Source organism: Salvelinus sp. IW2-2015, linkage group LG36, assembly GCF_002910315.2.
Source record: "Salvelinus sp. IW2-2015 linkage group LG36, ASM291031v2, whole genome shotgun sequence".
Taxonomy (NCBI): Eukaryota; Metazoa; Chordata; class Actinopteri; order Salmoniformes; family Salmonidae; genus Salvelinus; species Salvelinus sp. IW2-2015.
This window is the reverse complement of record NC_036875.1, coordinates 14205896-14220176: the sequence shown is the minus strand read 5'-3', so window position 1 is coordinate 14220176 and position 14281 is coordinate 14205896. Positions and strand designations below refer to the sequence as shown.

General features: G+C 42.2%; 1 protein-coding gene across 1 annotated transcript; it reads left to right on the top strand.

Annotated features, from left to right (window-relative positions):
* Nucleotides 1-1369: 1369 nt before the first annotated feature.
* On the top strand, nucleotides 1370-12367 carry LOC111959970 (transmembrane protein 50B). The gene is made up of 7 exons (XM_023981826.2): nucleotides 1370-1717; nucleotides 2375-2666; nucleotides 8451-8560; nucleotides 8646-8713; nucleotides 10400-10492; nucleotides 11396-11453; nucleotides 11861-12367. The coding sequence occupies exons 2-7, from the start codon at nucleotides 2568-2570 to the stop codon at nucleotides 11904-11906; spliced, it is 474 nt and encodes a 157-aa protein (XP_023837594.1). The 5' UTR covers nucleotides 1370-1717; nucleotides 2375-2567; the 3' UTR covers nucleotides 11907-12367.
* The last annotated feature ends 1914 nt before the right edge of the window (nucleotides 12368-14281 follow it).

The following is a 14281-nucleotide window of genomic DNA, read 5'->3' as shown; positions in this document are numbered from 1 at the left end:
GGATTCCTTTCTCTGCATGTTGAACGAGTGGATTACTCAAATCGATGGCGCCAACTAAACTGACTTTTTGGGATATAAAGAAGGATTTTATCTAACAAAATGACACTACATGTTATAGCTGGGACCTTTTGGATGACAAATCAGAGGAAGATTTTCAAAAAGTAAGTGAATATATAATCGTTATTTGTGAATGTATGAAACCTGTGCCGGTGGAAAAATATTTTGATGTGGGGCGCCGTCCTCAAACAATCACATGGCATGTTTTCGCTGTAATAGCTACTGTAAATCGGACAGTGCAGTTAGATTAACAAGAATTTAAGCTTTCAGCCGATATAAGACACTTATATGTACCTAAATGGTTAATATCCATAATTTTTATGATTATTTATTTGAATTGCGTACCCTCCAGTTTCACCGGAAGTTGTTCCGCTAGTGGGACACCTATCCCATTAATACATGTGCAATACATGTAATGGATGTTTTCATTTATTTGTAATACATGTAGCTTTGTTGACTCTACCTTGATGTTGAACCAGGTTCCTCTTGCAAGAAATGTTATATCCTAGACAACCTGGATATAAAAAATGTAATAAAAGAAGCTAGAACTGGTGCTAGCATGACTAGAAAACATCTTTATACAACAAAGACAAAGCTGTTTGGGTCTCCAATTGAAAGCAAAGGGAAAACACTATTTTCACTCCACTTCGATACCAAAGTGACTTTTTCGGAGCAGTTTAGGACAGTGGTTCCCAACCAGGGGTACTTGAGAAGATTCATGAGATCATAGGTTTACTGGTAAAATGCACGAGGGGGTACTTCAGGGCTACTCCGGGCAGAGCAAAATCCAGTTGGTGGAACAGTAACCGAAAGAGGTTGGGAACCACTGAGAACTAACTAGGTTACAATACTGATATTAAGATTATGAAAATAGTGATGGTTAGCGAAAATGCTCTCCTAACCTACTACAGAAATCACTTTGTATCGAAGTGGCGTGAAAAGAGTGTCACAAGACTTCTTCTTCGGTGGGGTTTATCGGCGGTTGGCATCCAATGTTATGGTGCATTTCCGCCACCTACTGTACTGGAGTGTGGGCTAGAGACAGGGAGAAACTAAATCCTACCTGCCAGCCCTGTTTCTCTTAAAAAAGATAACACAATATCTAATGACGTTCTATTCAATATACTCTTTGAACTAATTTCCTGTATCCCCTTCTCCCTCATACTAATCTCATCCTCTCTCTTTTCTTCCAATAATGACCACACTGTATCAATAACATTCGCTGTATATATAGCCAGATGATCTGTAATACGTTTCCTGACTTTCACCTCACATTCCTGCGCTACAAATGCTGACCCAGTACTTCCTGTCCTTGGATATTTTGAACCGTCTGTGTATATGGCCACACAATCCTGATACACAGTATCCAGACGACTATTTGAACAAATCAGCTGGCTCAACACCCTCCCTATCTATCTGTAGTCTCTCCAATACTTATAGATCTACAACTGGAGGAAGGAGTAGCCATGGTGGATTTACAGGAATAGCTACTGTGTCACAAGACACTCTACGTACACTTTTCTATAAGCGAAAATGGATTGGTCACTTTGCTGTGATTGCCTTACTTTGATTGGTTAGCACGCTTCCTTGATACAACGTAGCTTCATCCTCGTCGTTGTAGCACAGCTAGCTAAATGAAACTGAAAATATTGCCATTGAGGTGAGCAAAATTATATTTTCTACGAGTAATTTGGTTACATTCAAGACATGTATACGCACTTTTTTGCCAGAAAGCGCCTGTTTGTTGGATAGGTGGACTAGAGCAGGGCACTGCATCAGTGCAAAATAATAATAACTAACGTTATCTGATAACGTTAACGTAGTTAGCTAACAGTTAGATAGATAGATGAAACAAACCTTGTTAGCTTTTATTTTTTCTGTTAATTCAAATAATACAATATTTCACTCTTTTGCAGTTGAGTTCGCAATGTAATGTGCTACTCATGGCTATCTTGACATTTGTAGGTTTAACTAGCTAGCTAAATAACGGTATCTAGATTAACTAACGTTAGTCTGTTGCTGTAAACAGCTAGCTAACTACCTAACTTTTGCTGGCACTTATTGTTGTCACATTGCCTATGCTCTTCCCACAGCCAATAGTATTTGCTAAATGGCTAGCTATGTACCCCAATGGATAAAACGGTTTGGATAGGTAAACATTGTGTGGAAAGTTCCACCTAGAGTGCAATATGATTACCATATTGAAGCTGGCCAAGAAAGTTTCTAGACCTACCTCGATCAAGTGTAACGTTAGGGGCTTGATGTGAATATTGGAGTTTGATACAGAATCAATAATCCTACCTCCTTGTTTTTGTAGGAAACAAATTCGATTGATTGACAAACCAATCCCAGAGAGTCAAGTGTACAGAACCAGCACAGCAGATTACTGCTTAACGTTCATCTGTGTCAGTGTCAACAGTCTGAGGCCTACCTACCTACCTGTCTAAGGAACATTAGAGATTGACTGAGACAACAGTAAGGTTTGACCACAGGGGTCAGAAGGGCTGAAGATGGCTGGGTTCCTGGACAACTTCCGCATGCCAGAGTGTGAGTGCATCGATTGGGGGGAGAGGAGAAATACCCTTGCATCCATCGTCGCCGGAGTCCTGGTGAGTGCTGGGGCATGGAAGTGTGTGTGACTACACATGTCCTGGCAATACAACAACAAAACTCAATAGTGGGAGATTCCAGCGATTTATGGACATTAAATTAGCAAAATCACAACTTAAATGTCTCACAGAATGAACAAACAAAATATAAATGAAACTTTTGTCTGCCTATAGTGCCTCTTGTAAATATTGACATGTTGGAGAAAAATATCAATTAAGAAGCATTATTGATGTTACATAAAATGGACATACTGACGTTACAAAAAATACTTTGCGTGAGCCACATCAGTTAGCATTATTTGAATGAACATCCCACATTACTGTGGCAATCCGTCATCAATTAATAGAAAATGTCTAAATACCATGGAAATTATTGCATCACAATACCAGGAAGCCATTGTGAGTGTACACATGAGTTTACCAGTCAATTGCTAGGGTTAGGAGCTTCCAAGCCCATTCTATTCATTTCTATTTCTATGGTCCCAGGCCTGTCCTGGGAATGGGACCAGGGAGGGTAACCAAACCTAGCCTGGGAGGAGATTGTGGGGGAATTGAGGAGGGTGATGCGGAGGACAGTGTGGCTGATGAAGATCCAAACTCTCAGCATATGAGGGCTGATGATGTGAAGAGTACATGGTGTGTACTGCATCATGTGGTGCACTACCCTCAACAGTGTTTTGCCAGACCCTAGGGTAGTAGTCGGTGCTGTGTACTGTATAGCTGAGTTGAGGTGGGCCTGGTAGAGCTGTGCTGTGATGGGCTAGGTCTAGATGTGCTGTGCTGAGGTGGGCCTGGTCTGGTTGTGCTGTGCTTAGGCAGGCCTGGTCTGGTAACATGGGAAGGAGTTTGTAAGGGGATTTGAAGAGGGTGGTGTGGAAGGCAGTGTGGCCGGCGGAGGCCCCAAACTCTGTGTGGGGCCTCTGACTGCGTATGGCTTGGGCATAGCTCAGTGTATCTGCATGTAGTTCCTGGGAGATAAGTGGTAAAAGGTGGTGTGGTGGGCAGTATTGCTGGCTGTTCTCCAGTCTCTGTGAGGTGGCACTGGATGCAGGTCTAAACGTGCATCTGATTTGTCTCAGGGAGTTGGTTGCTGGTCTGCTGCTCCTATGAGGTGGACTGGCCACCCAGAGCAACATCCTGGTGAAGGTGGGGACTGTCTCTTTGAGCAAATGTACATTATCATGCAGGCAGTCCAAACTACAGGTGGGAAGTTGGGCCAATTTTACATTTGGTCATTTAGCACAGTCCCAGGAGAAGCTGGCATTTATACTCTAGATGGTGGCAGGTTGAAAATCTCTCCTTCGGAGCAGGGCGGATATTACAATCATCACATCAGGGAAGGTGGTAGAGGCCTGCTCCAACACCCTCCCAAGTGATGTGGCCACCATCTCCTGTTGATCATGCAGGTCATTGGTTCCAGTATGTACAATGATAACGCTCGGTGAACCAAGCTGGGCCACGGTCAGGAGCTCCATGGCTCTCTCAGATGTGGGCCATGCAACTTTGCCACCACTCCTTTTTTATTTTTATTTTTTTATTTTCCATTGGTCCATCATCAAAACAATGTCAGGCTTATTCTCAAGCCTGTGGAGGATGGCAGGAGTAGGAGCAATCACAGGCCGTGAGACTGGGGCGGAGGGGGTCAGCTGAGTTGGTGGATTGGTTGGATGGTTTGGTTGGTTGATGGGTCCTTGTTCAACAGTTTACTGGGTCCTAGGTTTATACTGGAATTAAGGAGTTGGTGGTGGTGGCTGACCAATTCCTGCCTTGGATCTTGTAGCTCCTTCTGCAGGTTCCTGGTGATGTCTTATATTGACAGTGGTGGACAGTTCCTCTCACACTCTGCGCACTTCCATCCTGAGGTACTGGTTGTCCTCCTCAACGCACCTGATAGCATACTGCAATTCCCGGATTTCATCCAGATGCTGACGCACCAGGCTGAGCTTCTCCACTCTGAGATGCTGTGATACTGCAGGTTTCACATGTGACAGTGGCAGGCTGTCTGCGGTGGAAGAGAGATCGATGCATACTCAGGTATCTTTTACAGGGAATCGCCCTAGTACAGAAATAAACTAGCACGTCCAGGCAATGCCTATGAGATGAAATCTGCCACCAAAAAGTGAAAGAAGATGTGAGAATCATGTCACAGAGTAATCAAAACAGAGTTACATTGATTGGAGAGAGAGTGTCGTCACACAGCTAGCATTCTCTTGGTGCTTGTTTTCTTCTCAATTATCAGAAGTGTGTAGGAAATGGCCTCCTGCATGGATAATGCAGCATTGTTCTTTCTCCTGCCTTTTGTCATTTGGTTGGCGGTGGACAATTCACCTCAGAGTGCCAGAGATGAGCTACTCATTCGAAAACACCTTCAGGCAATTGCAAATTATTTGCAAAAAAAAAAACTTTTTTCAACGTTTTCTCAGTATGGGCTCAATTTCATTTGCTGCTTTCACTTCCATTGGATGCTAAATATTAGTGATGGAGAATAAAATGGATAGTTCCATATCACAATATTCATTTTTGACAATATTATATCTATTTGACTCCCAAGTATCAATTTCAAAAAAGTGTATATATATATATAAACTCAGCAAAAAAAGAAACGTCAACTGTGTTTATTTTCATCAAACTTAACATAAATATTAAATGTAAATATTTGTATGAACATAAGATTCAACAACAGACATAAACTGAACAAGTTCGGCAGACATGTGACTAACAGAAATGAAATGTGTTCTTGAACAAAGGGGAGGGGGTGTGAAAATCGAAAGTAACAGTTAACACCAGCTGCATTAAGTACTGCAGTGCATCTCCTCCTCATGGACTGCACTAGATTTGCCAGTTCTTGCTGTGAGATGTTACCCCACTCTTCCACCAAGGCACCTGCAAGTTCCTGGACATTTCTGGGGGGAATGGCCCTAGCCCTCACCCTTCGATCCAACAGGTCCTAGACGTGCTCAATGGGATTGAGATCTGGGCTCTTTGCTGGCCATGGTAGAACACTGACATTCCTGTCTTGCAGGAAATTACGCACAGAATGAGCAGTATGGCTGGTGGCATTGTCATGCTGGAGGGTTATGTCAGGATGAGCCTGCAGGAAGGGTCCACTTGAGGGAGGAGGATGTCTTCCCTGTAACGCACAGCGTTGAGATTGGCTGCAATGACAAGCTCAGTCTGATGATGCTGTGACACACCGCACCAGACCGTGACGGACCCTCCACCTCCAAATCGATCCTGCTCCAGAGTACAGGCCTCAGTGTAACGCTCATTCCTTCTACGATAAACGCGAATCCGACCATCACCCCTGGTGAAACAAAACCACGACTCGTCAGTGAAGAGCACTTTTTTGCCAGTCCTGTCTGGTCCAGCGACGGCGGCTTTGTACCTATAGGTGATGTCTGGTGAAAACCTGCCTTACAACAGGCCTACAAGCCCTCAGTCCAGCCTCTCTCAGCCTATTGCGGACAGTCTGAGCACTGATGGAGGGATTGTGCGTTCCTGGTGTTACTCGGGGAGTTGTTGTTGCCATCCTGTACCTGTCCCGCAGGTGTGATGTTCGGATGTACCGATCCTGTGCAGGTGTTGTTACACGTGGCCTCCTTGCAGCAAGCCTAAGGCACGTTCACGCTGATGAGCAGGGACCCTGGGCATCTTTCTATTGGTGTTTTTCAGAGTCAGTAGAAAGGCCTTTTTTAGTGTCCTAAGTTTTCATAACTGTGACCTTAATTGCCTACCGTCTGTAAGCTGTTAGTGTCTTAACGACCGTTCCACAGGTGCATGTTCATGAATTGTTTATGGTTCATTGAACAAGCATGGGAAACAGTGTTTTATCCCTTTACAATGAAGATCTGTGAAGTTATTTGGATTTCTACGAATTGTCTTTGAAAGACAGGGTCCTGAAAAAGGGACATTTCTTTTTTTGCTGAGTTTATATGTGTGTGTGTGTGAGCAATATGTTTGGAATATTAAATTGCAATCAAATTGCAGTATCGAATCGCAATACATATCATATCGGCACCTAAGTATAATATCGTGATAATATTGCATCGTGCTCTTTGCTGCGGGGGTCCAGCGACGTTCTACTCCAAAATACATAAAAATGTAATTATGTTGACACCGTCTGAAATATAACGAATGTGCGCCACTGCACTGTAGGGAGATGATGAGGAGCAGATGGTGGCTCTCTTTTGCACCACTGCTTGCTCTGTTTGCTACAAATAACTTGTCACACTGATCTTAAAACTATAGTGTGAGATGTTAGCAATTAAGCACTTTTTCTACTTACCCAGAGTCAGATGAACGTATGGGTACATAATCTTATGTCTCTGCGTGAAGGTTGAAGGTAGTTTTGTGAGCCATTGCTAACTAGCGTTAGTGCAATGTCTACATGCTAGCTGTTCCCATAGACTTCCAGTCATTGCGCTAACGCTAATAACGTCCTTCAAAACGGCATGCAGAGACATGAAATCATGGATACCACTTTTCTTTGACTAAATGGTAAATGGAACAAGGGCTTAAATCTCACACTATTCCTTTAAAAGTGAGTCTCGGCAGAAATATATAGAATAAATGTAAATTATATATTTTTGGGGAGTGACGGCAACGATTTAGCAGTGGTGGTCCACCACTTCTAAATGAATATGGGGAAATACTGAGATCTGTTGGAGACACACACACTAACACAGACAGTAACTAGACAACTCTGTCAACCATGGAACAGCACATTGAGAGCTGTGTTGTATTTACATAATGCTATGTGTCTAGGCACAGCAAGGCAGCGTTGTCCCCAGGCAGCAGTTCTTGAATAAAGAATGAGAAAGAAACTGAAATAATATCTGTTCTGCTTTCATTCAAATGCTGTTTGCCACAGCAGGATGATAGACAACTTTATTCCAGTGAACATTTAGTGAGAAACATCAAACCCTTCAAGACAAAGCTGACAGTACAGAATGTTTCTCTCTCTGCCTTGGCACACTTTTTTGGGGCAGTGTTAATTAATGTGTTTTCTTTGTACTTTGATACAGCCTAAGTTGTTAGACTTCAATTGAATATCTGAACAGTGCATACTACAAACCTACATTATTTAGTTGTACCCTTCTCCCTCTAAACTAACTCTGTTTCTCTCTCACTGTCTCTCTCTTTTGCTGTGTCTCAGTGTGTCTCTCTCTCCTCTCTGTGTTATCTCTCCTCTCTCTCTGGTTCTCTCTCTCTCTCTCTCCTCTCTTCTCTTCTCTCTCTGTTGTGGCTCTTCTCTCTCTCTGTGTTCTCTCTCTCTGTGTGTGTCTCTCTTCTCTCTCTCTCTGTGGTGTGTCTCTCTCTCTGGTGTCTCTATCTCCTCTTCTCTGTGTGTCTCTCTCTGTGTGTGCTCTCTCTCTGTGTGTGTCTCTCCTTTTCTCCTTCTTCTCTCTCTCTCTCTCTCCTCTCTCTCTCTCTCTCTCTCTCCTTCTCTCTCTCTCTCTCTCTCTCTCTCTCTCTCTTCTCTCTCTCTCTCTTCTCTCTCTCTCTCTCTCTCTCTCCTCTTCTCTCTCTCTCTCTCTTTCTCTTCTCTCTTTCTCTCTCTTCTCTCTCTCTCTCTTCTCTCTCTCTTCTCTGCTCTCTCTCTCTCTCTCCTCTTCTCTATCTCTCTCTCTCTCTCTCTCTTCTCTCTCTGCTCTCTCTCTCTCTCTTCTCTTCTCTCTCTCTCCTCTCTTTTCTAGTCCTTCTCCTCTCTCTCCTCTCTCTCTCTCTCTCTCTCTCTCTCTCTCTCTCTCTCTCTCTCTCTCTCTCTCTCTCTCTCTCTCTCAGTTCTTCACTGGTTGGTGGATCATTATTGATGCAGCCGTGTCCTACACAACCCAGGAGATGAACCCTGCCTTCCACTCGTGTGGAGTCTTCGCCACTATAGCCTTCTTCATGTGAGACACAAACACACACACAGACAGACAGACAGTAAGTATTAGTACAAGCACCCACACAGTGTGTTTTTGTGTGTTTTTCCAGGATCAATGCAGTGTCTAATGGCCAGGTGCGAGGTGATGCCTATGGAGAGGGCTGCTTCGGCAGGACCGGTTGGTTTGGCTTGAGATACAAATCTATTAGAGGTCAACCGATTAAGATTTTTCAACGCCGATACCGATTATTGGAGGACCAAAAAAAGCCGATACCGATTAATCGTCCGATTTTTTTATTTTTTATTTTTTATATATATATTTGTAATAATGACTATTACAACAATACTGAATGAACACTTATTTCAACTTAATATAATACATCAATAAAATCAATTTAGTCTCAAATAAATAATGAAAAATGTTCAATTTGGTTTAAATAATGCAAAAATAAAGTGTTGGAGAAGAAAGTAAAAGTGCAATATGTGCCATGTAAAAAAGCTAACGTTTAAGTTCCTTGCTCAGAACATGAGAACATATGAAAGCTGGTGGTTCCTTTTAACATGAGTCTTCAATATTCCCAGATAAGAAGTTTTAGGTTGTAGTTATTATAGGACTACTTCTCTCTATAGCATTTGTATTTCATATACCTTTGACTATTGGATGTTCAAATTGGTACTTTAGTATTGCCAGCCTAATCTCGGGAGTTGATAGGCTTGAAGTCATAAACAGCGCGATGCTTGAAGCACCGTGAAGAGCTGCTGGCAAATGCAGGAAAGTGCTGTTTGAATGAATGCTTACGAGCCTGCTGCTGCCTACCACCGCTCAGTCAGACTGCTCTATCAAATCATAGACTTAATTATAATATAATAACACACAGAAATACGAGCCTTAGGTCATTAATATGGTCAAATCCGGAAACTATAATTTCGAAAACAAAACGTTTATTCTTTCAATGAAATACGGAACCGTTCCATATTTTATCTAATGGGTGGCATCCCTAAGTCTAAATATTGCTGTTACATTGCACAACCTTCAATGTTATGTCATAATTATGTACAATTCTGGCAAATTAATTACGGTCTTTGTTAGGAAGAAATGGTCTTCACACAGTTCGCAACGAGCCAGGCGGCCAAACTGCTGCATATACCCTGACTCTGCTTGCACGGAACGCAAGAGAAGTGACACAATTTTCCTAGTTAAAAAAAATTCATGTTAGTAGCCAATATTATCTAAATATGCAGGTTTAAAAATATATACTTGTGTATTGATTTTAAGAAAGCATTGATGTTTATGGTTAGGTACACATTGGTGCAACGACAGTGCTTTTTTCGCGAATGCGCTTGTTAAATCACCCGTTTGGCGAAGTAGGCTGTGATTCAATGATAAATTAACAGGCACCACATCGATTATATGCAACGTAGGACAAGCTAGATAACTACACATGTTGATGATATTACTAGTTTAACTAGTTATTATGTTAAGAGTGATTGTTTTTTATAAGATACGTTTAATGCTAGCTAGCACCTTACCATGGCTCCTTGCTGCACTCGCATATCAGGTAGTCAGCCTGCCACGCAGTCTCCTCGTGGAGTGCAATGTAATCGGCCATAATCGGTGTCCAAAAATGCAGATTAACGATTGTTATGAAAACTTGAAATCGGCCCTAATTAATCGGCCATTCCGATTAATCGGTCGACCTCTAATATCTATGGCTACATATGTCAAGAATGTTACTGTGTGTTTATGTCTACGTTTTAGGGATGATACTTGGCTGATAGCCGATACTACTTTTCCTTGTAAGATAAAAGGCAGTTGTATATTTATCATGTTGAGTGGAGGCTTTCCTTGCGGCTGTCTCTGCAGGAGCTCGTCTTTGGCTGTTCATCGGTTTCTTGATGATGTTCGGCTCCCTCATCGCTTCCATCTGGATCCTGTTTGGAGGATATGTGGTTCCCAGTGAGTCATGTTACTTTCTCTCTCCCGCTCTTTCTTCTGGGTTTTCTGTCTCTCTTTTACAAAGCCCCTAAAAGTCCAGCCTGAATGACCTTTCTCCCTTTTCCTGACTTGTGTGTGTCCAGAGAGGTGTAATTACTGGTTAGTTGGCCACAGTGCTGCTGACTCTCTAATTGCTGATGAGTCTTCCCCTGTATCTGATGCACTGATACACACAACACAACCTCATCATCCTGCCACAGATAGTGAGATAGAGCTGAAACCCATTTGCCCACATTCACTCTGGATGGTTGGTTTCAATCACCATGACACTAACTCCTCTTTTACAGTCTCTCCCTTGTGCTCTGCAGTCCCCCACTTCTTCTTCTCCCGCAGTATTCCACGTTAGCAACCACCGCCATCAGCCACCATATTTCCTGACTTCATCCTTTTCAGTCATTATTTCTGGTCACAGTCTTACACCTGAACAGTACAACCCTTCATTATCTCTCCTGTTCACCCTGTTGGGACTGGCTACAGAATAGAAAAGTCCCTCTCTCTGTTATTAATTCAGATGGTGGAGGTAGTGGTATGGTAGTATAATCTATATTTAGAGCTCATTACCTCCGTATTCCATATTGCTTTTCGTCAGATTGGAGGAGGCTGAGATCCTCCCCTGCTCTTGATTAAATGGTTTGACTAGGAAGGTATTATCTTTTGAAGAATCCAAATAATATTTTCCGGTAAGCCATGTGTAATTTTCTATCAGCCTAGGGTTGAAATGGGTTTCAGTAGTTGGTCTTTATGTGCTGTCCAGCTCTCTTATTTTTTTTGCCAACGTCTTTCATTTTTCTAATGTTCCTGCTGTGATGCGTTTTTATACTAATGGCCGTTTTCTCTCTCCCCCCTCCCCCTTTTTCTTTGTAGAGAAAGACGTGTATCCAGGACTGGCAGTGTTCTTTCAGAATGCTCTGATATTTTTCAGGTAAGTACGCCAAAGACGTTGATAAAAGTGTAGTTTGATGGACCTTGTCTGGTGTTACGTATCACTCTATTGTCAGACAAGAAGAAACCAGGAAATGAGAGTAACTAAGTGCCCTTTCATCAGGATGCAGTTTTTTGGGCCAGATCAGTAATATATGCCATTTAGCAGACGTTTTTATCCAAATCGACTTTTAGTCATGTTCATACATTTTTTACGTATGGGTGGTCCTGGGAATCAAACCCACTATCCTGGCGTTGCAAGAGCCATGCTCTACCAACTGATCTACAGTGGACCACAAAAATTATTGTCCAAAACTATCATTCCACGATTACTGCAGGTATATTATGGACACTTTGAAAGTACAATCTGAAAAGCTTACGTGTTGCTCTCGTTTTGTTTTTTTATAGCACGCTGGTCTACAAGTTTGGACGAACCGAGGATTTGTGGGCTTAGAGCTCTCTGCATAGTACATCCCTAACCCCAACACACACACACACACATACACTCACTCGCTGGGGTACTATCGTTGTTTTTACCAGAGTCAAGGCCAACTGACTAATACCACTCAGCTCTCATCTACAATGTTCAATATAGTAGCATATGTATTACCATTATACGCCTACCTATGAACATTGGAGTAATGTACTGTGTCAAACTAGCCTCTGCCGAGTATAGGCAATTCTTTTTCTCCGCTTATCTTTCATGTAGTCTTGATTAGAGGAATTATAATGTCTTAGATTGGCATTCCTTAGAGGTACCCTTCCATAACTGGGCCCTGAAGTTCAGCCATATTCACATACTGGACATTAGATTTATGCTTTTGACTAAAACAGTTTTACAGTGTCGTAACGCTGTATGTTGATAGACGGTGGGAAAATTCACACTTTGTCAAATGTAATCATGACATTGGTTTCATATTTATCACCCCCATATTCCAGAGCACCTCTGAAGTATTATTGTTTTACCCTCAAGTGATTTACCATCTCCCAAATATTGTTTATTTATGTAAATACATATATTGTAAGAGCTAGAGGCCTTCACGTGTCCAAAAAGTTGGACCTGGGGATTTTCTACCCGGACCCGATATGCATAATTTTGTTTTTTTTAATATAGAGACCTGTTCCGTATAGACCTGGTCAGATCCAGATCCAGTGCTGTGTGTTCGTGGCTACTGTGAGTGAGGGAGTGATGACGTGGAGGAGTGAGAGAGAGACAACAGACCGCAACCAACCAAGCCGTCTCGCGCTATAGTAGACTAATAGCTGGTATATATAGGTTATTTATCATCAAATATGACTACGTAGTACCTGTCTTGACTGCATCAAACCGGGAGAAACTAGTTAAGCTAGCTAGCTATCCAGCTAGCTAAGCTAATTGAGGCTGCATGCCCTTTCTCGTCCTAAAAACTTAAACTACAACTCCATTCAGAATATTAAGTAGCAGCCTACCTGTTGATTCTAGGTCATTGTAGCTATCCTTCACCTTTTAATTCCGTCATTTTAATTCCATCTTCCATTGATTTAGATATCTCCTAACCTTTGCCACACGGAGGCTCTATGACTGTAGCCTATTGCTGCATTGATGACTTATGATTGGCCAACAACAACAAGCTTCACGCTCCAATATTATGAAAAGCCAGAGCAGCAGCATAAATTATACAATTTCTCGTTTTCTCTCTCCTGCAGCAGTCGCGTACGGTCAAGTCACTTAAAATTGACACATACCAATGACCATTAGATCCGACTAAGACCCGTGATATTTAGAATTCTTGATGGTCCCGGGATCGGGTGTCTGGTATTCGGGTACAGGTGGAGACCTCTAATAAGAGCACATGTTATCACTGGGAACAAAGCTTTTTGATTGATCTGCTCTAAATTCTATTTTAGCAAGTTGTATTCTATCACTTTTATCACATGCACTGGATTATATCAAAGCGTTTATGGGAAGCCATATATATTTTAAGCAAAGCGTTTATGGGAAATTTGTCTGCTTCAAACTACGATCAGTTCCTGTTTGTTTTAAATGGGGTAGCTGTCGTTCTGTCTCAGGATTCGTCATTTTTGAAGTCTGTTTTTTTAGAGGTCCGAAGCATTTTTTCTATCGTCGTTCCTTTCAGAAAGTGACAAGTATCTTTATATGAACAAAGGTAATCTTTTAACGGTCGTCGTTATCATAGCAAAGTTCCCCTCGCCCATTTAAACAATGTTTCTGTATTCTACAAATCGAATTCTCATCCAAAATAGCACTAGTTTAGGTACAGTGAGATCCTGCATCTGAATCCCATACTATTACGTATACTACACTACTACCCCACAGATTGTGCTATAGCGGGCCTATCCTGCATCTTAAAAATGCTTAAGTAGATAAAGAAGGGTATGTGCATGATGTCAGTCACATTAGCAGTTTGCATCAGCCAGCCCAAAGCATGCTGGGACGTATCAGCTCCGTAATAACCATTTACGCCAATAGCTGAAGAAAAGGGTCAAGCATGTATGGTAGTAGACAGGTGGCTCCTTTTTCTAGTGTTGCTATCGACTACCTCATCCCCTTTGTGTGATAGCTGTTCCATTTAGCAGCCATGTGAGTCAGACTGCCCTGGTTCTCACCCTCCTTCACCTGTAAAAAAAAAAAAAAGACATGTCAATCTGAAGCACCAGGGCTGTGTAGCTATGTATTTTTTAGAAAGGGAACAAATTTGGAAGGCATTATTATAAGGATTTGGCGTCAGGTCAGTGTTGACCTAGAGGTGGATGAATATGGCTGATCGCGGTCCGTAAACTGGAGCTCGGTAGCTGGAGAAAATGTTTTTGTCTGGTGGTGAGTAGCTG